Source organism: Lepidothrix coronata, unplaced genomic scaffold (genome assembly GCF_001604755.1).
Source record: "Lepidothrix coronata isolate B3197 unplaced genomic scaffold, Lepidothrix_coronata-1.0 Scaffold36, whole genome shotgun sequence".
Classification (NCBI taxonomy): Eukaryota; Metazoa; Chordata; class Aves; order Passeriformes; family Pipridae; genus Lepidothrix; species Lepidothrix coronata.
The window spans coordinates 1,603,438-1,626,525 of record NW_016690216.1 but is presented as its reverse complement, the minus strand read 5'-3'; the positions used below and the strand labels follow the sequence as shown (position 1 = coordinate 1,626,525).

Below are 23,088 nucleotides of genomic sequence, written 5' to 3'. Positions count from 1 at the left end.
TACAATTTTTCTAAAAGTACTTATCATATGAAGGCCAATGTACCTTTGAGAAAAATTTTTCAAATACACATTAGTTGAGAAAAGTTATTATAATGATCCATTTAACTAGCAACAGATTCAAATTACCCCACTGGAATGCAGTACCAATGTTAAACATTGCACACCTTAAAACACATCAGTGGTTTTTACATGTAATATGCACATTTGAGTGAATGCCATGAACCAATTTGTCCAATTTATGAGAAATGTCTGATCAACACCTTATTCTATTTTTCTCTCATCTTGTATCTCATATAATATCTGAAAATCATTCAAGTCATCAGAATGTATTTTGGTATAAATTCTGAAGTAATTTTACAGGCATATTTCTTACTGCTTTGGAGGATTTGTGGAAATCCATTGCAAGAATGCATTTATCTTCACAGCCTTCCTATGAGGAACCTCAGTCTTATCTCTCTATTTTATATATCAAGATTGTCAAAGAATAAGTCTCACTGAAAGTTATTAGGGGACCGTGGAACAGATCTCTCCATTACAGCCCTAAAAGGCAACAAGAACAGTTGTATCGTTTGATTCGTTTTGAGGAGATAAGTTACAGGCAATCATAGTGCTGGATACCTCAATCTTACGTAAAGAGAAACGTACACAATCAGCTAGTTATGCACTACTTAAACAAGAACTTTAAGACACACTACACAAAAAAATCCAACCCCAAAAAACCCCATAGCATATGAACTAACCATAACTGGCTCCTTAGAAACTTAGGCAAAGTAGTTTCCCAAGAAATCGTAGAAGCGAAGTGAGCTGCCTTTGCCCCACAGAGAGGATGGGTGGATAGAGCAATAGCTGCAACTGCTCTTGTCTTCTCTTTGCACCACTGGCCATAACAGCAATAGCCAGTGTGGCTTTCAGGGATACAGCCCAGAACCTTACTGTCTCTGGCAGTCTAGTCTTCCAGGCAATCTTAACTAAGCCTGGAACTAGCAGAGCATTAAATGACACAGGTACATATTGTTTGTTTGTTCCGAAGCATGTGCACACAGAGAATATACTTAAAACTATTCAGCTGAAGGCTGTACATTTCTGTAACAAGATTTTGCTACTAAGCATAACGATCTTTTGTTTTCAACCTATTTTTATTTTTCTATGTAATTCAATTAATTTGTTGCTCTTTCCCTATGCTACATGTTTGCAGAACTGATAAATCAAATTTGGTAGCTGCAGGTCCAAATCAACAAGGAACGTGGGTTCAGAAACTGATCCAAAATTTACTATACCCCTCTGCTCACTGGTGTGAAGCAGGAGGCTCAAGAAAGAAACTCCAAGCAATGGCAACTAAAGTTCTGTTATTTACTCCTTTTGCCCAATATCTGCAAATGCTGTGTGAGATTCTTGCACTCCAAGTTCTCAGAGCTTTAGGAATTGATCTAGAACTCCAGATCTGTCAACTGCTTTGATAAGTCTCGTTGGAAATACTTTACGTTCAATACTATCTAGCTTTACTAGTACTAACTAATCAGATGCCTGAATTTATGTTGCCCTTTTTCCTTAGCTAAAAAATACTGAGCTCTTCCTTTCACTTACTTTATAAACACTAAGGTGTGCTATAAACCAGTGTTGCAATGGCTGAACAGGAATTAACATGTCCTCTTGTATCTGTCTACAATTTTGCTAAACCAAACAACTATTGTCAAGTTATTTGTCTTAGAAAAAAAATCAATCCCTTCTTTAACCTATATTCAAATTCCTGGTGCAATACAACTAGCATCAAAATTATGGTTATATAATTTTTTGAAATTATTTTACTGCTGGTTATGTTTTCTGCAAACTTCATATCTGCAATGATTTTCTTAAATTTCAAAATAAAAGAACTGGTGGAAATATTACTAAGCATAATGTTGCATTCTTTAAATATATATGTATATATATATTTATAGCCATATATTTTAACTAAACACCTCTTGTTTCTTAGTTTTCAAGCAAATATTAACAAAAAGCTAAATTATAGTTGAGATATTATAATTTCATATTTCATAATGAAAGAGAGTTTTAATTATGTTTTCTCTTCTATTTGTAAAATTGAGTAATATCTGGTAAAATGAATATTTGACTAATGGTTAAAAACATACAGACATAGTATAAAATGACTGCACTTTCAATGGGAGCTATATGTGTAAGTCTTAACAAAATACAGTTTTGTAGGAAATTATAATAACGCATTTCAAAATATCACCTTTCCTAGAAGGAAAATTAAGACAGAGAACTGTCCCTCCTTTGGAAGGACTGTGTAAATTTAGTTTTCTTCTCTCTAGGATGACAGTGTTGGCAAGCAGAACTTTCATCTTTATGCAAAATCTATTCTTTATGAAACTTTAAAACCACAAAATTTTAAAGGATTATCCATATGGGAAGATACTTACAGATCCTGCCACTTGAGAGGCACTCTGAAATTCATCAATAGCTTCTGTAAGTGTTTCAACTCCGGGTACTTGAGCTGTTCCAAAGAGGTAGAAGAGAAGTAAATCACTCTAATTAAGTAAGCATTAGTCACTTTGAAAATATAAAGCCCAAAAATTTAAATGCACTACTTTTCAGTTCTCTTCAATTAATTTTAATTTATTTCTCATTTTATGTCTGATTTTAATTTATAAGCTTAATGCAACATGGAACAGTGTCTCTAACATGACTAGAGTGATAAGCAAGCTTCCTTCAGCTGCCAAGATGTTTTGTAGGTTCTTTACTTTAAAACTAAATACTGTTTGTCCTTTACACAAGTGAGTAGTGGATCTTCAACTTTATTAAAGTTGATAAAATTAGATTTCATTAATCATGTTAAAATAATTAGAATACAGTTAAAATCCTTAAAGTTAAATGTCCTGGTCAATTTAGACAACATTTAAAAGCCATGCAAGCTATAATTTTTGCCCATACTGCCACATTTGTAACATGACAGGATTTTGTGAAAAGTCTAGAATACCTATTTGATGCATATGCAATGACTCAAAACAGATTTTATGTATGTATGTCAGAGAAAGGAATTTCTAAGTAACATGCTATGCAGTTTCCCTCTTTGCCTGATGCTGCTAGACACTTAGATGCTGCATCAGCAGCCCAGGAAAACAAGATGCTCTGATCTTCCCTAGGTTCTACTGTTATGCAGACACTCAGCAGGGAGGGCCTCATGTTTCCAGACCCTGATTTGTTAAACATCTCAGACTATACTTATTATGAAATCAGAACTATACTGAAGTATGGCAACTATGGTTACCACATTCATTGCAAAACCAAATAAAGGTGAAGGAAGAAGAGGTGATGATGATGTAAAGTTGTGGTCAGAGAGCTGTGCACAAACTGGGAGATGATGGCACGTTTTTGCCATTGCATTACCTAGTTCTCAATCCTAGCTCCCACATATTTGTGTCCTTGATTTTTTACCCTGCTCATGCAGTTCCATCTGGAATGATTCTATGTGTGTTTCATATGTTCATATTCCTATTGAACATCCCCGATTTCAAACTATTTCTCTACATCCTAATGCCTGTTTTGAACTTTCTACTATATTGGCATTAAAGGAAAAAAAACAAAACAAAACATAAAACCACTTCCAAGAAACCCCAAACAACAACAACAAATCAAAATCAAAACAAAAACGCCAACTATATACAAGCTATACATTTAAGTTTTTTCAAATTTCTACTGGCAAGTAATAAAAATCAGTGACTCCTGTTCGGTCGGGAATGAACTACTGATGTGAAATTTACTCTAGTAAAACTTTTTTAGTAAACTAAGTATTAGGTATCACAATATAATCTGTAGAGCTGTAGATTTAACAGAACAATAGAATAGGAAATACCACATTTACACAGTACCATAGAATCTATCATTTTCAGTCCAATTACATTATTCCAGGTAGAGTCACAAGAGAAACAAGGCTTTTTCTACACCTCAGAAATATGTGGAGTTGGACACTGTACTGCAAAGAAAGTCACGAACACAGCTTTTCTTAGATAATTCGAGGAGTGGTTTCGAAGTGCTATGCTTTTCATTTCCTATATTAAGAGATTACTCCCTAATAAGTCACTGCCTTTTAGGCTTCTTTCTACAAGAATGCATAGATTGCAAAAACTTTACTTGCAATAATGTCCTCTTTTCATGCCTTATATCATGGCTTCATGCAGAGGGTAAGGTACTTTTCAGCAAGAGAGAATGAACATGTGAAACAAGTGAAACCAGGTCCTGTGGTACTTACAGGAGATTGAGAGTAAATGAACAACTATCCTTTAGTGATACTATTTCTAAATATATATTAAAAAAACCCAAGTAAACAAAACAGAAACACAGTAGTACAATGCTTCTACAATTCCCCCAACCTGAAAAACACACTGGGGGTTGACAGATATAGATTTTACTAGATAAATTTTGTTATAGTGTCTATCTTTTGAAGACTCAGACATTCTTTCCATCTACCTCTGCAGGAGAAGAGCAGGGCTCAGTGGAGGACTGACCCAAGAGATAAACCTGACAGGCTTGGCAGCTACAGGGGGGGTTTGCTGTGCAGTCACCGAAGCTGCTGCTTCTAATCAAAATCAAGAACCTAGCTATTAAATTCCTCCCTTTGTTTTTACCTGTGAAGTCTAATGGAAAAGAGAAACATTTTTGAGAGGTATAGTTTAAGACAGTGAAAAGAAACTGCAGCTTTAAAGTGTCTTGTATTCCTCAATCTTGAGACCTGGTTCCTACCTCTGATTTTTACTGCTTAGATCAAACATAAGTCTGTCCAGTTCTGCAGGATTACACTACAGGGAAGCCAATACAGTGGTTAATTAGAACCAGATCCAGATTGACAGTGGAGTCAGTATAGTGTCTGATGCTGCACATGATCTTTTCACATAAGCTACTACATTGACTTTATTAAGTGGAATTGGTTCAAGAGAGGCTCATTTATAAGGGCTGTTAGATCAGATGTGCTGCCAATTACTTCTGAACTTAGTTCATCTGAAATCCACAGATGTTCCAGACCTAACAACAATTTCCCACTAACCCAGAAACAGATCATTATCTAAAGAAAGCTACCCTCAACTTTGCTGTGCATCAGCACCTTGCCTGCGTACTCTTGAACAAATGGTTTGCATCAGCACTTCCCAATGCATAGTTTTCTCTCACTACGGTCATTGGTACTGATAAGTAAAATAAATTCAAATAAACCTGGTAAGTGAAGCCTGTTATTCATTTTTTCATCATATAATACATCTGTAAGTGGACATAACTAAAAATTCAGTGCCTTGGTTACTTAGGGTTTTTTAATAGTATCTTTAGGAGTCTCTTTTATCATCTTCTCATACATATTTATTGGAAATAAAAATCAGATGCACAGAGAGCAAGTAATGTGCTGCATTTATAGAGAAGATTGATAGAATGGGCAGTTGCCCGAGTTCTGTGCCTTTTTCTAGTCTGTGCCTATTTCACAAAATCCAGCTGTGTCTTTTTTCAAATCAAAATGTATTACTAGCCAACATTTTAGGAAAAAACCCAAAACCATACATTTTGAAATGCTGAACATTTCTGAGAGTGCTTCTTGACAGATATTTGGCATTACCTTATTGTTGACCTCAGTCTTTTTGCCTTAGAGGCTTTGCTGTCTTCCAGCTATATGATTAACAGGTTCATGTATATTCACAGACATCAGATAGATGTGTTTATAACAACATGAATGTCATTGCCCCACCTACCTATTTTACTCCCTACTCCTACAGGGAGTAAAAGTATACTTTTACACCCCGTATTTTGTTGAAGATGGTTTTTTTTAGTGAAAGTCTTTTCCACCTTCTCTGTAGGTATACTGACTACAGAGGATTCAGAAACATATGAAGTGGCCCAAGTTATAACAGGTAGAGCACTTTTGTGCTCCAAACCCTGTGACCATGAAAGATTCAGCTTCAATATTACATGGCATCCAGAACCTCCTGACAATTTCATCTTCTTTAATCCTGGTGACTTTGCCTCTTAGCAACCAACTATTTTACTGAACTATTTTATTGAAGCCTACAGTTTCCGAAGATGCCACGGCAAAGTGGACATATTTTCACTTCAAGAACAAGGATACAAAGGAAGGAAAAAGGAAGGATGAGATCTGTTCAAAACAAATTATTTCATGAACTGTAGAACTTTTTCCTACATATATGTCTTACCCCTCTGTTTGATTTTACCGCGATAATCTCATGCTTGCGTATTCCCTTACCTATCCCTAACAAGCCACCACCACGTCTCTTCCTGGGAATTATTCTCATAACAGAAGAATTTTGACTTCCTTTCAGAGGGCTCGAGTAAAATCACCAGTCTAAGTATCTCTAGCTGACAATCTCCATGATGATTTTAAGAACATCATATTTTGAGATTCTGAGTCCTCTATTATTTTTTTATTTAAGTGATCAACTGCAGATAAAAGGAAAAGTCAATGTTGTGACTGCATGAAACCACGCATTCTCACAAAACCAGTTTAAAAAATTTATCTCTAAAGACATACTAGTGACTAATGGTTGGTTTACAAATCAGCCAAGAGAAATGAGTGAAAGCTCAGGTTGCCCTAATACCTAATAGCACACATAGTAGCACTAAATAGCAGACAGTAGGATAACTAAAATAAAAAGTTAATTCTGATTTTCATTTTTTTGCGTTAATTGATCAACATAGCTGACTTGTCTGTGGCTGCTGGAGACTATACTGAAATCAAGCCCTACAATTCATAGACTCAGTTGGTTCTGCCCACAAGTAAGGGAATGGACTGAAAGATTTATCTTTGCAGATTCTCTGTCCAAACCTCTATGCCTTTCTCTCTCTGTTCCAGTGACAGCTAAGATAACCTTCATTAACTTTATCTTTTGTAGGAAAGCTGGGCATTCTCTGGAAATTCTCTTAGGAATTGCCTTTTCCAGCATTTCAGGTGTTATTCTGTTCCAAATCCTGAGCAGAAATTGAAATGCTTGAGTGTCCTGACTGCAGATTAGTGCAACATAGGATGTTTCTATGAGGAGAAAAAACGTTCTTCAGAACTACTGTATACATGCTTTATTTTTGCTGTGTATTGAGTCATGTGGGTGCATGTGTGGTATTATACTAAATATTTCAAAGACCATTCTTTGGCATAGAAGCCAACTGGCAATGAACAGCCCATGTCTATGCTATTAAGTTGTTTTACATCCAAAATAGTATGCTAACATACGGACTGCCTACTAAGAACAAATTCTGGCCCAGGGCACCTCTCAAAATATGCCCAAGAATTATTCTGGAGTGCTAATTGCCCATGACAAAAATCACGTTAGTGGCTCTTCAAACAGATTTCAAGTGTAAATGATTGAGTTCAAATACCAGGAACACTCTCTGAAAGTGTTTAAACTTTTACAGACATAACCTCTACTCGTAAATTCAAGATGTTGGTGTTTGAGGGTTTTTTTATGAGCAGCAAATATTTATATGACTTACCATCAGAGTCTGACACTGCTGGTTCAGATGCCTGAGATACCATGGAGACATCTTCTGGCCCTTCTGCCAAATTATCCCCTTGCAATCTAAATGGTGGAAAATGCAATGAAAACATTTGCAATCATATTGCTTAGATAAGACAGACCATTATCCCTGACTGCATATTGTACTCACAACATCGTCCTAATTAAAAGGGCAGCTTTGCTGAAAAGCCCACACCCATGGTTCATTCATGACATCCCAGACTGTCTAGTAACCAAAACTAGCCTCCAAGAAACTCATAGCCAACTGAATCCTAGCTCATGTATTTTTGTAAGTCTTTTAACGAAAGTAGGGGTTTGGTGGTATCGTGTGCATATGAAACTGCAAGCTTCCTTCACTATCTTAAAACATATTTTAATTGAACAGGATTGTACTGGATGTCCATGTAAAGGTGTTGGCAGCGGGGGGGGGGCTGCAGGAGTGGCCTTGGTAAGGAGAGGCCGGGGTTGTCCAGAACCAGACACAGGTGGTTCAATCTGGCTCCAAAAGAACCACAGCAGGACATGGCTGAGCCCTTCAGTCAAAAGGGTGGCACCTTGGCGAAAACAGAGCTAAGAAAGAGCAAACAATGCCACACCGGCAAAAGAGCAGCAGAGGGAACACAAAGGTCAGAGGAGGAGGTGGTCCACACTCCAGAGCAGATACTCCCCTGCCGCCCATGGTGAGATGCATATGAGAGCCAATATCCACTGCAGCCTGTGGAGGACCCACACCAGGGCAGGGGAATATGCCCTGGAGGGACTGTGGCCCATGGAAAACCCACAATACAGCAGGTTTTTTTACTGAAGGACTGCAGCCAGTGGGAAGAGCCCACGCTGGAGCAGGTGAAAAGAGTGATGAGGAAGAAAGGACAGAGAGGATCCAAAATGGACTGACCACAACCTCACATTTCCTGTCTCCCCTGCACTGCTCAGGGGGTGGGGAGAGGAGTCTGGAGTGAAGGAGTGAGGCTGGGCCCAGGAAAAGGAGGAGGAAAGGTGTGGTTTTAAAGTCTGTCTTTTAGTTTTTTACTACTCCAAACTATTTTAATTGCCAATAAATTAAACTAATTTTCCCCAAGTTAAGTCTGTTTCACCCAGGACAGTAACTGGTAGGCAATTTCCCTGTCTTTATTTTAACTCACAAGCTTTTACTTCTTATTTTCTCCTGTCATCCTACTGGCTAGGTAGAGAGCTGGTTCTTAGCCAAGGTTAACCCACCAAAGGGAAATGCATGCAAGAATATTTCCTCTTCCTTTTTTAATTTTTAAAAAGAAAATACAGTAGTTATGGCAGACTTCAACTTTAGGCTTTCCTCCTGCACCACCTAACTGTAATGCCTTGATAGCAATTTACAAAAATAATGCTTGTATCTGTTCTTTTAAATGACCATCCCAAGAGTCCCATCATCCTTCTACAGGCTCTTATGAATCCTGAGTACAGATTCTGCTCTGAAGAAATGGCTTGTAGCTCTTAATACAATATAACCGCCATTTACATAAGGGTTATCTTACCTTGGATTTATTTAGACATGAAAAGAATATGAAAAATGCAATTCAATTTTGCAAAGCCCAGGAATCATAAAAATGTATTGAAGTAAAACCTTGGGGAAAGAAATAACTTATCGCTTAAAAAAAAATGTTCTTTTCACTCTACATTCTTACTTGCTGCAGCTGCTTTACACTAAGCTTTGAATTAACCTTTGAAGCCAAGCAGAACCCCCATATCTGCCCTATCTGAATTTTGTATTTTATGACTCTCACAGTTATCTAATATATTTGGACCTTAAGTCATTTGTTCATACTTCTCAAAATGATTTCCCCCCAACCCTCAATTACTTTATATCTTTATATTACCCCTACAGTGGTTTATTTATGATGGAAAGCTCAATGTAAATTCATAATGTTTCTTACCTAAGGAGGTAGTTCCATAGAACACAAAACTCCTCAAGGCAACAAACTACAGAATTTAGAAGCTGTAAACATAATTTTGAAAATTACTTCTATGAATCCTTTATAGTTGTATACCTGGCTTCTAATGCTATAGTTGCCAATTCTTTAAAAGGCTACCTTGTCAAACAGGCTCTTCTAAAGATGACAGTCAAACAGAAGCAAATAACTTTGTATGATTATCATAAAGATATTCAAATAGTGAGAAAACAAATTGCAAATGAAATAACTATGCAAAAAAAGGATGATTTCAAAAATCACATAACTTTCCTTTGCAATAAAATTTGCCTGTCCTCCTTCATTACATACATCCACGTTTACTACAAGAACATATTCAAGCTTATAAGGATATGCACAGAATTGCGGGAACCAGAAGTGAGGTACTCTTCTCTGCAGCCATGTTGGTAGTTTACTTATGCTTAATGAAAATGAAAATTACTCCAACCTTCTCTGTTTATATTGCATTCCTACAAAAACCACCTCTAGAAGTAGGAGCTGCTTCTGTTATCCCATCAGAATTTTCAAGATTTTACAATATGCTCCCATTCTGAGCTTCCATAAATCCAAACCACACATGAACAACTGAAATTATCCTCATCTTATTTTAAAATTTACACAAATTTAAGTGGTCCACTGCCTCATGAAGAACATGCAATCTTTTCAATGTATTCAGAAAATCTATTTCATATTATTTCCCTTTGCAGAAGGAAATGGCTGGGGTACTGAATGGATGGGTGAATTAAATGTGGGACATATCTGGACCTCATTTTCAAATTCAATTTTCAACTTATTTATGTATTTCTTACATATAGATTCATATTAGAACAGATTCTCATGTGACTCAAGCAACAAAAAAGTCACAAACACTATTTCTTGCCAAAAGAATTCTGTTACTTGGATGATTCCAATTTCTTCTTCAATAGTAATATTATTCATAAGATACCGCCACAGTAAAACAAAAGCACTTAAAAAATCTTAAGGAGAGTGAAGCATAGATTAGAAAGAAGCATAGGTCTAGAAGAGTTACCTAAAAACTACTATCTTACTAACACTTCATTAACTACTTCAGCTATTAACCAAAACATATTTCAGCTACTGACTGTTTTAATGGGAGTCAAAACTTGATACCTGGTAGCCAACATTTTTTTCCATACACATTCTGTTTCTAGTGTGATCTCCTGCTCAGAGGCCATTGTTTCAGTTACATTAACCAGCTGCATGTTGGAGGTTTAAGAGCTACAAAGACAAACAGCCTCCAGGTAAATATTTCAATTTTCTTTGACCGCAAAAAGCATTCCATAGGACTTGTTCCAAGAAAACTGTGAAGGACTTCAGGACCAAAGACATTCTAAATAAACTCTACAGGATTGGTGTGGCAGCATTATACCAGGTCTATCATTACAAACAAGCTTGTGGGTGCATGAATCACAGTCACACCCCCAGTATGATTTAGAATATGATTCACAGATTCACAGAATGCATCAAGTAGGAAGGGACCCCAACCTCTCTGCTCAAGCAGGGTCATCCCAAAGCACATTGCACAGAATTGTGTCTAAATGGTTCTTGAATATCTCCAGTGCAGGAGAATCCAAAACCTCTCTAGGCAAACTGTTCCAGTGCACAGTAAAAAAGTTCTTCATATTCAGGTGGAACTTCCTGTGCCACAGTTTCTGCCTGTCACCTCTTGTGCTATTGCTTGGCATCACCAGGAAGAGCCCCGGCTCCATCCTCCTGACACCATCCCTTCAGACACTTGTATTACATTGATGAGATTCACCTCTCAGTCATCTCTTCTTGAGACTGAACAGGCCCAGCTCCCTCAGCCTTTCCTCATAAGAGAGATGTTCCAGTGCCTGAATCATCTTTGTAGCCCTCCACTGGACCTGGTCTAGGAGCTCCAAGACTCTCTAGTACTGAGGAGCCCAGAACTGAACACAGCACTCCAGACGTCGCTTCACCAGGGCTGAGTAGAAGGGCAGGATCACTTCCCTTGACCTGCTGCCAATGCTCTTCCTAATACACCCCAGAATATCATTGGCCTTCTTGGCCACAGGGGCACACTGTTGGCTCATGGACAGCTTGCTGTCCACCAGGAGACCCAGGTCCTTCTCTGCAAAGCTGCTTTACAGCAGGTCAGCCACCAACCTGTAGAGCTGCATGGGGTTATTCCTTCCTTTGTTGAATTTCAGACTGTTCCTCTCTGCCCACCTCTCCACCCTGCCAAGGTCCTTCTGAAGGGCTGCACATCCCTCTCGGCTATCGGCCACTCCTCCCAGCTTTGTGTCATCAGCAAACCTGCTGAGGAGGCACTGTGCTGCTTCATCCATGATACCATAAGAATATGCAAAAAGAGGACAATACTACTTCTACATTCCTTGAATGAGTCACAGCATAATAAAATCCTATACTGTCTCACAAGGGCAAGACAACAGCAAATAGAAAAAACAGACTCAAGATTCAAATGATAAGATTTTTTTTCATGTTAAGCACATTGCTGAATTCAATAATTTTAGGCTGTTTATGTTTCTTAAAACACAGGCTGTTGGACATCAAGGTGAGTATACTGCAATTTGATATTTCAGTAGGAGTCACCTATTTTGCCAGATGAAAAAATGCTTGACCTATTTGAAAAGAAAATAAATGTTGACAATCAATATCCACAATCCAGTTGAATTCACTGCTCTTCTATACTGTAATCAGTTACATGGCATATCTTTGTACTTCCCCATTCTTTTTGTGTGACAGAACTAATGGTCTTCTTTTCAAAGCTCTCTGATACCTATCAATATCCAATGAGCTATTAAAAGGACAGCTTCTTGATATTATGGTAATTGCTGCTTTAGAAAGTTGACAAATTGATGACTCCACTTAGAAACTAAAAAGAAAGAGGTAAGATGATCCTACAAAACAATTCCTTACATGAATCCAAAATCCATCTAATAGCATCCTAAACGAACTAATTATAATGGGTACCTAATGAAGTGTGGGGATAGTGGGGGTGGAAGGAGAGAGGAAAGCATGAGTAGGTGTGATTTCTCCACTTGTACCATTCTTAAAACAATACAGTAGCCCTCATACAGCTGCGGAATTCCTAGACAATATGACACTGGAATTAAACTATATCTTGGGGGAAAAATAACAGGGAATGGGTTAGAAAGCTGAATCAGAATTGTGTGCTTTTTCTCCACAATTTAAAGTTGGCATGCATTTTCAGATTTGAAATTTGTAGAAATATTTACTCTGGAGCAAAATGGACTTTTAAAGTATGTGCATTATTAATTGTCTTCTGCTACTGTATAGTAGAGGTTGTACTTAAGGAAATTTCTTTGTCATATCAAATTCAGAAGAGAGTGATTGTCACTTACAGACAGAGGAATTTAGATTATATTCAGGTTAATGCTATTCTGACTCAGTTTTCCAGAAATATGTCACTTAAATAACCAAAATTCTATTCTACTCCTTCCAAAAACGAGCCAGCAGAAGGGTTATCATTTTTAGACAAAATCTCCTTTAAGCAGAAATAAACAACTGCGGGCAAGAGTTATATAATTACTGTGCACTTGGCTGGCCTTCAAATTCCAGTACGTGACTAAGCACTTCTTTTTATTTTTAGAAATAGCAAACTAAAGCTGGCTAAATGTGCTCAAATTCTGATATTCCCCAGAGGTGAAAAATAGAAACTCTGATATTCCACTTAAGAAGAAACCCTGAAAACCCCCAATTTCAAGACAATAAAAATGCTTCTGCTGACTTTTCAGTAATAAAGAAAAATTCCACTGGGGCTCCAAGACAGTAAAGGGCACTCTCCTAGAAGGAAGGGAGATATTACCTGTCTGAGCACTGCAGCTCCAGCCATTCTCTCTGCTCTGCCCTGTGTCAGCTAAATCTCGTTGAATCTCAATAAACACTTGAAAACATTTTGGTTTCTGTGAAACATTATTCCTGAAGAACATGCATTTAATTGGAAAATTCCTGATCTGCATTGCTGAAGACTCAGTTGACTTCTTTTAGCCAAGTATGGTGAGAAGTAGGGGAAAGTTTGGTAAAGAATCCTTAAATCTTTCAGCAAAAACAGAAGTTGTTTTCATGATCAGGCAAGATCGACATACATTTTTAAGGCTACAAGAAGAAAAGTTCTCTGAAAAACAGAAGTAGTGTCATGTTTGTACTAGAATCTTAAATAAGGAAATTTTGATTTGTTGAATCACTTGTTCTGCTTAAATTATTTCAAAGTAAGCTAACTATGCTCTTGAAAAAATCCTAACAAGTACTTCAGTGATTTATAGTTAGTTTCTTTATGAAGTAGTTATTAATTTGGATCAAAACCTGTAATATATATTTTGTAAGATTTAAGGAACATCATGAACTTATTAACAAAAGAAACTTATTATACATATAACATGATGATGTTTCTTTGGCAGCCAAAGAGAATTTCATTGAGAGATGAGGAGAAGAATAAATTTGACTTATTGAACTTCCCTTTTTTTTTTCTCCTTTCAAATCATCTGCTTCCTTTTCTGTAATTTAAAACATTACATCTACATCTAACATCTCTCTCTGACAGCACTATAATACTGAATTATAATTTCACTATGACAAATACATAACTCCAGGGAAGTTATAGCAACAGAGATCAGAAAACAAAAGTTCTGAAAGGGCCCAGATGCTTTTAGGTCACATTGAATGTTTTCTTGCACCTTTCCCTAGCAACCTCAACACCAGTAAGAGTACTTCATAATCATTTGTTCTGACTTGCCTATAATATGGTGAGTTTACTTAATTCATTGTTCCCAAACATACTGATCCAAATTCTGATCTCATGTACCTTGACCGACTGTCTCCACAAGTTCTGCACTTTTATATTGGTGTAAAATCCAAAGCTTTTTCAGCACTCAAATATAAAGCCAGGAATTTCTGACCTATTTCATTTGTTTAACTAATGCCTTTTACAAATATAAAAATATTAAAACCGTGCCAGCAAAATTCTTAGTGTATTCACAGGTACAGAGACAAAAGGATGTCAATATAATGGTAAAATTATATTAAATAAATATTATTGAACAATATATAAGCAAAAGTACTCTTTATCTGGTAAAACTCTTCATCAGCTTTAGCTACATACTCTACCTTCCTCATGATGACTAGATTTTAAAATAAGTATATATGATTTTTAGATCATAGAACTATTTTTAGAACTATAAAAGAAAAATGTCTTAGATGTATGGGAAGAGGATCCTCTAACAGAGGATTATGAATTTGGTGAGCAATAAGAGTGGCTGCCACCTCTGAAGTCTGAAGCAATAATGAGAAAGCTCTGCATTGTTGCCTTGTTATATTAAGAAATCAGTGTCATAGCTTCTGTTTTCACCACAGACTAACATACAGGAAGCATCTGCATTGAAGAGAAATGAAGCATGAGAACTATTGAATTATCCTGCAGAACATTATCTAGTAAGGCAGACATTACCAAAATTAAACTATAAGACCACATGAATAAATACAAATATTTAAAACAATTTTTGAATAAAAGGTAGGAATATAAGCTTAATTACATAATTAGCATGCCTCCCAATAGAGATTTATAATTCCTTTTAAGCCACTTCAAAGAAAAGATGTAAAGCTATCAGGCAGGAGTATGTTGTTCCTCCCATCAATTCTATTTATATAAGATATACAGCATTTGTATTCTTTGAGTTTCACCCTGATTTAAGATACACTTAATCTAAAATAACTTCATTTTCACTGATGCCATTCAAATTGCAGCCAGTTTCTTGCTTTTGTATTCACTTAAGGACACTATTTCTCAGTGCTTACACACTAGAACACAGCAAATTATTTGAAAATTCATAAAAACAGTAGTAAAAAACAGATTTTGGTTGAAGTCCATTCTTTTTCTGCAAATTAAAAGCATTATTTTCCAGCCACTTTTGAAGATTTTTCTGGAGAGTTTCCATGTCTTCCATAGGTAATGCACAGCCCCAATGTTTTCATCTGGTAATACTAGAATATCCACTTGCTGAGCAAAACTTACACATGAACACAGCATGGAAAATAAACTTTTCTGTGTGCTGTTTGCCTTTTCAAAATGTCTGAATGCAGGTCTTTGTGCATTTAAATAAGTACAATCTGCAACTATTTCTGAGGAGAACCAAAAGTGGAAATATATTTCCCTGAGTAAGGAATCCATAAAGAGACTGAATTATCTAATCCTTTTACAAGGTGGGGAATTAAGCCATTCTTATGGCAATCTTTTATCTGCTGCTCACTTCAAACCATTATCTCACAGGAGAAAAATTACAGTCTTTGTCAGTCTTTTCAGACTTAACACTCTTTCTTCTCCTGTGAACCATTTTTTGCAGGACTTGTGAAAGAGTTTTGTGTGTGAGTGTGCATTTGTGTCTTTAAGAGCTATATTAAACTGCTATCCAGACCATTTCTAAGTGTTCACAAGTTTACTAACCTCCTCAAACCAGTTCTCTCTTTTTATAACCAGCATGAAATGAAAAAATTAGGTACTGTTGAACAATAGTTCTTACAAAAGATGTTCTAGTAACACATCATTAATTCACAGCATCTTATACTGCATTCAGCATCTTATACTGCATTCTTCCTTCAATCAAAACTAGCTACTAATTCCCTGTCAGTAGAGTAGGACTATCTCCAGATTAACTCGGTGCACTAAGTGCCATGTTTCCAAAAACAGACCTATCATGAGAACAATACGTTAGGATGTATGAATAAGATGCAATTCACTTGTAAATTCTATGTATCTAGTGCATATGTTTCAATTCTAAGTCTATTTTCACTAACATGTCAACACTTATCTTTCTCCAAACAAATGGAAGTCTTCCATTTCTCTTATGGTGATTGACAGTTACGTCAAAAGCAAGAAGTCTACTCCACTCATGCAGTCCTTAAGGAAATAAAATACCTGTTAAATCAAACTCAGAGAGAAATGCTTCATCTGAAAATATCGGTTTCTTCACAGCTTACATAGTTTTTGATAATGGATGATATTTTTATTATTACAGCATTTTGTGGAACTTCTGATAGGTCGGAAATTACTGCTGGGGGGTTTACCAAGTGGGAAATTCAGGTAAAAAAGAGGGAGGAAAGAAGTCTGATCTTGTTGGGATTTCTGTCTAAGCATTTCATAAAGATCTTGTGTCTTAAACTGTTCCCCTCCCAAGACACAGTAAAAATTTTGGAAATAAAAAGACCTTGGCCAGTCTTCCAAAACACACATTCATTGTGAGTTTGCCATAAAACTAATTGCAGTTTGGGACTAAAAATGATAACATGTTGTGAGTTTCAGAGGTCAAACTTAGATCCATGAACTCAAAAAATAATTTGAAATCACACAGATATTCTCTATTTTGCATATAGCGAGATGTTCTAATGAAACACAAGTCACTGAAAGTAAAGGCAAGCCAGTGCATTACTCTGACAACTCATCAAGTCAGCCTATCAAATCTTAAAAATGGTTTTATGATCTCTGATAACCACAAGCACCACTAAAAACATTTCCTTAATTATTTTCTTCTTCAGTGTTTCCCTCTCTTTAAAAGAACAAGATGCCAAAGTGGTACACCACTCCAGGAAAGGAAAGATAAAGTGGTTTATTTTAGCTGTATTTAACACACAATTAAGAATATTAAGACATTATTGTGGTTATTTATGCACCAAATGTGGCAAATTAATCACTGCACAAATTCAACTAATTGAAAAAACTAAATGAAAACTTCTGGGGGTTTTTTTCCACAGCTTTTTCTTTTCCTGTAATTCTTCTTGGTTTTCCACCTTATAAATAGTTCTAAGTATCCCAAGGAAAAATATGGGTTTTCTTCACAATTTTACAAAGTGAAAGGAGATTTTTAAATGTTATAAAGCACTACCATGTGGAGTCTAATTTACTTGTTTGCCACTCTTAGAGGGGAAAAATATGCAAATAAAACACTTGGTTTAGGACAGAGTCTGTGAAGCTAGCAAACAACCATGAGGAAACTTCAGCTCTTTGCAACAAGAGGTCCAATAAAACTAAGGTTACAAAAAAAAAATAATAAAGGAAAAAGAATGTAAAATAGTGAGACAAGTCATCTGGAATATTTAGTATTTTCTCCTCTGTAAGAATAGCCTTAGAATACACTTAGAAATAGTACACAGACAGAAATGTAATATGAAATGCATAAGAGGAAAGAAAAAAAAAAAAGTATATATTCAAAATGTTTGGCGAGATTTGAAGATATAAACTTCCTCAGAGTCTGTACATGAACCTCAATCACAGAATTTTTCCCCCAACATTCATTTTGTACTGACCACTTCACTTTGGAAACACTTTTTTCCCCTGGTACTTTTAAGTAATTTGTTCCCAGATTTCAGGAAAATTAACAAACCAGAAGTTTCTGCCAGAAACTGAGTCACTAAGCTGGCCTTACCACAACTGGGCAGACATACAAAGACTATTCTTTATGCAAATACATGTACCAAACCACACATATACCTGTATCCATTCCCCAGTATTATAAAACAGTGTACAGGGCCAAACCAGGGATTGTATGGAGGACTTGAGAGGTTATTCCTTCTCACGCATCTCTATATTATTGATCGATCAGAAATATAAATTGACACAACATCATCTCCCACCCTTCCGCTGCATGATTAGACAAAAATTAGCTGTTTCTTTTAAAAGCTGACATATTTCAAAGGTATTTACATGTGGAGGAAGATTAAAACTTTTATTAAACCCACAAATAAGAAAAATACAAATGCTAAGGGGTTCTTTGTTACATTTCTGCGTAAAAGGCTGCACTCCAGATAAATCAAAACCCATTTAAATGTACAAAAAGGATAATTTTACCTAAAACTTACCATGCAAAATAAAGGTATCACGAAAAATGGGGTGCTCTGACAGAATACTCACTATGCATTCATTTACAAGACCTTTGGGGAGTAGCAAAGAAAGCGAGGAGAAATAGGAATCAAAACCAAGGGTCAGGTCTAAAGAGGAAACGTAATGCTAGGTTTTCCAAATAAACATATCATGTTATATCATGATTTTGAAATTACAATTTATTCTTCTCAAGTCCCAGTTCCTAGTCATATGCATTCCAAGATCCACCATTTGTAGGTTACTCCCCACAAAACATTAAATTAGGAAGGGAATTAAAGTTTATAAAGGAGAACAGGGAGTTGTTTTATATTCACAGTGAGCAGGTTCTCTTCTATCTAATTCCACCACTTCTAAAAAACTGCAGTTAAAGCGATGATTACAGTATGTGCAAACATATCTGAAACACCTTTAAATTGGCATCTGCAGATGCTATCAATGAGCAATTTTGACAATTCATGTAAGGAATATTTGCACATGCAGAAATTTTCCTGTTAGATTTCAATGCCTTTTATCATCTTACTCAGACAGCATACACTGTTACACATGGTCAGGATAAGGGGAAAACAGTTCACAGAGTTTCAATGTCATTAAGTTCCGCATGGATTTTCAAGGCACTACTCCCTTTAAGGTGACTCACACCAAAATGGCTCAGTCTGGGAAAGAAGACTTTACACTCAGACTTGAACAGCAGCAGTCTTCTGAAAACAGACCAAAAGTATCCACCATGATGGCATGGTCTAATCTGGTGGAACATAAACCTAGACCACCTGCCAAAAACCGCACCAGCAGCAAACTCTACATCCTTCCTTCTTCCAAGATCTAGGGCACCTATAGAGGAATGCCTACCTGATCAGACTCTATCCCAATGTTGCATGGCACAGTACCCACTCCCTGACACCTTCCCATCCCCAGTTCTGGAGTTATTTTGGGATTATATGCCTGGACAAGATAGGAGATTCCATTTCATTTCAAGAGACAAGTCAGCCATCCCAATGGTCTCTGTTCAGGGAACACAATGACAATGAGAGCAAACCAGTTATAAACAATAAGGATCTAGTGCACAGTGGAAGATGAGGAAGCTCAGTAGGCTTCCTTCCTTTACTTGAAGAAGTATTCCAGGAGCCCATGATCTTTATCTCCTTTTTAAATGTAGTTTTTAGTCAGTATTTATGATCTTCCTCATAGGAGTAATAAATCTCATTAATTTTTTTCTTTTTTGCCTGAAGTTTCAGGCAAAAGTGTTGTCTGTGGATAGTTCATAAAGTGGCTTGTTAATTGCACTTTTTTGTCTATTTACAGACATCAGCTTTTCTGCTTTTGATAGTTAAACTAGATTCACTTGTCAAGGTTCAGACTATTTTCTGCTTAGCTCGTTATGATATTTTTCACCAAATGCTTCTTTATGACCTCAAGTCTCATAAGTATTGTTAGAGCTTTGTGATACGCAGATAAAGCACCTCCATACAAACTCTAGTACTACAAAATGGTTGAAACTAGGTTAACACTGGAGAATTCTCCAATCAATCAATTAATTCCTGTTCTTTTCTAGAGATATGTGATGGCCAATTCAGACAACGGTTCTATTCTTTCCACCATTATTCTGAAATTTATGACAAATTATAGCTGGATCCTTCAATTCTTTTGTCTCCTCCTGTACACATTCATGGTTGCCATGCCTCTATGTCATGGAGATCACCAACATGTTATTCTTAAATTTCACATAGCACCACGTAGTTTGTATGATTATGTCCCAAGTATGCATGGACATAGTGGAGACTACATCGTAGAAAACTAAACTTACTAAAATATTAAAAAAATCCAGATGGCAAAAGAAAAGTTAACTGGTCTAGTTAAATAAACAAGTTAACTTGAAGACTGTTTGGAGGACAAGATACCTTAAAGGAGTCAGAGTCATAGATGATGAGCAGGGTAACAATGAAGATTTCATGAGCAAGGCAAACTAACATGAGAATTTTTAAGTACTTTTTCCAAACTAAGTTTTCCAAAAACATCTGTAATGGTAGCATGCACAGAGCATCTCATTTATTCTACAGCAACAGCTCAAGCATACCAGTTGCTACACTTGAACTGTATTCCACATCCCAGAGGTGACAGGAAGAAAAACCACTTTTACTTTTTAATGTACAGGTGCATTCTGTTTGTTTATACCTATATATTTGATTCCTCTAGTTCCTTACTTCATTGTGCTTTTGCTCTAGCTAATCTTACATTATTAACTAAAACATTGCATCTCAAACCTACATTTGTATGCGACTAGCGCTCCTTCCCAACATTCTTGTTCAGAAGCCTTCAAGCTTGTGGCACAGTATGTTTTCTATAATCCCATTTCTTTTTTAATCACATGCAACCCCTTTTTTGTATTCTATTGATGTTAAAAAGAATGAATGCAGCCCTTGCGCTATTAAAAACAAAAAGCTTCTTACTTTCAGGAATGCATTGGCAAGACTCCACAAGAACAAGATTTAACTTTTGAGCATGGCAGTGGGCATACAAGGCTAATGGGTGGTCCTTAAAAAAAAAGAAGAAAAGAAAAACCTCTATAATTCATTCAATAGTACATTAATATTATCTTTTACCTTGTGGTCAATTAAATTCTTGCAAATCACTCAAGTGCAAGTCAAAATACATATGAGAAAATATGGAAGTGTCATTTTGCTTTTACAAATTGTCATTTAAATCTCTATGAGTTTTGCTAATCTGTGATTGTGTCTTCTGATTCATCAGCCAAACCTGAAATTAATTTGTTTTGCCTGTATGTGAGAAGGGATTCACAAAAACATGTTATAATGAGTCAGTCTATTCTGTAAGTCAGTCAAACCAGTTGTGCTCTTTGATGAAGGAATTATAATTATAATAATTTTCCTCAAATAATCTAAATCCAGATCAGTTGTACTAAAAGTGTCTTGGCTAATTTTCCAACTAAATAGAAAGACACAAACTTTCCAGGGAGTTTCTTTAGTAGTCTTTTTTCTGTATCTATAAACCTTGCTTTGTTCCACCTTGTGAATGATGTCACCCCTTTATTTAGATGACTTAATATGCTGCTTAACTTGCCCTGTAGTCCAAGAACAGCTATGGGAATAACATTGTTCTGTAGCTACTTCCCCATTTGAAAAACCTCTTAAAGCTGTTATCCATCTGCATTTCGCTCATCGTGTGTGAAACATCTATACAGAAAACAGTAAGCTCTCTGTTTCTTACAGCTATATGCCAGACTACAAACCAATTTATACTCCAGCAGAATTAACCCCTCCTTTTATTTCTCCTTCTCTCTGTTTGTTGTTTAGGTTTTTGGTTTGGTTTGGGGTTTTTTGTGGGGTTGGATTTTTTTTGGTTGGTTGTTTTGGGGGGGGACTTTTTTTAGTTTTTTAAATCACAAGCTGTAAAAACCAATTTGGTGTGATAGCTTGAAAGAATCATCTATCTTTATCTCCTAGATGTCTGCATGGAGAACTACACCTTTTTTTAAAATTACTGACTTGATCAGTCACAACTATCTATCTATTTATTATTTGAAGATGATTGGTGAAATCATCAGCACTGAAAGTTATATACCAGTTTCTAAAAAAAAAATAATAATTACAAGTTTGGGGGGTTTATTTTAGTTCTAATTATCTCCAGTCTCATTTCTTATAATTCGTGAACAAGTCTAAGAGACTTAAGGTAAGGGAGAATGTTTTCTCAAATGCAGCGCCTCAACACCATTGCAGGTTTCCCCCACAATATAAACTGGATTTAATTTGCGTTGTAACAAAGTAGATTTTTATCTCTAATTATAGTCACTTCCATTTGGCATTCTTTTTTTTTTAAGATGTCCCTCTGATACTGTGTTAAACACTGCTTCAGAAATAGAATATGGGAATTCCAAGGGAAGAACTATTACTGCGCAGACTAACAGCCTAGTGACAGCCAGAGAAAACCAGCTAGCTACACAGGACATTTAGTACCAGCTTGAACTAAATGCCAGTTACTAGCAAAGGAATAAGGTTGTTTTGACAGAGAAATAGGGAACCAGAAGCTGCTCGTATTGTCCTCCTATTATTACATTCTAGAATCTGGGTCCTTATTTTCTCACATATTTGAGTCGTACAAAGAGAAGAAGATAAACTGGAGCTAAATGAAATCTGATCACAAATATCTCAGCATGGGGTAAACAGCTGGTTCAGTGCATTCTTCTCACAACTCACTGTGGTCTCACTGTAGGAAGCTATAGAAGCCACAAAAAATATGACACATATAGCTGCACTGTACCATACCGCAGGTGGTTTCAAAATGAAACCAGCACTCCTCTCAGGCTAAGGCAGCCTATACATAGTCATAGACCTGTTCACTCTAATTCTCAAATAATTAAGAAGTTCTAATGATCTAGGGCAAGAAAATGTAATCCTAGTAGCAGAAGAGTCTAAAACTTACACACTATTTTAATGAAGAAGTAGTGCGAAACTTCAATAAGACATTTGTCCTTTCAAAGTGAGATACAAAATATTAAGCCAAATAAATTAAAGCTAGTACTGAAGAACTCCTTCAATTGCTTAAATAAATCTCTCTCAGAAAAGCTCCAACATACCCAAAGAAGCGAGGAAACTTCTGATGAAGGTGTCATAGGAGGTAAATTGACTGAAGACTAATCAGAGCAAAGCATTTAAAAAAATAATGGCCAGTCTTCGCGAGCGAAGATTTGGGAAAGGTCATTAACCCTTCGAGCCTGCGCAGTGGATTTTTTTTTTTT

The 23,088-nt window shown here is 36.3% G+C and overlaps 1 protein-coding gene across 1 annotated transcript in view; it reads right to left on the bottom strand.

The window, feature by feature from the left end:
* The window catches only part of LOC108496037 (uncharacterized protein C8orf34 homolog), a 93,980-nt gene that overhangs the window by 27,141 nt on the left and 43,751 nt on the right, over nt 1–23,088 (bottom strand). Inside the window, exons 3-4 of the mRNA XM_017812390.1 lie at nt 7,480–7,565; nt 2,421–2,494 (exon numbers count right to left, since the gene is read on the bottom strand). Coding sequence (XP_017667879.1) covers nt 2,421–2,494; nt 7,480–7,565 — 160 coding nt within the window. The remainder of the gene's footprint in view (nt 1–2,420; nt 2,495–7,479; nt 7,566–23,088) is intronic.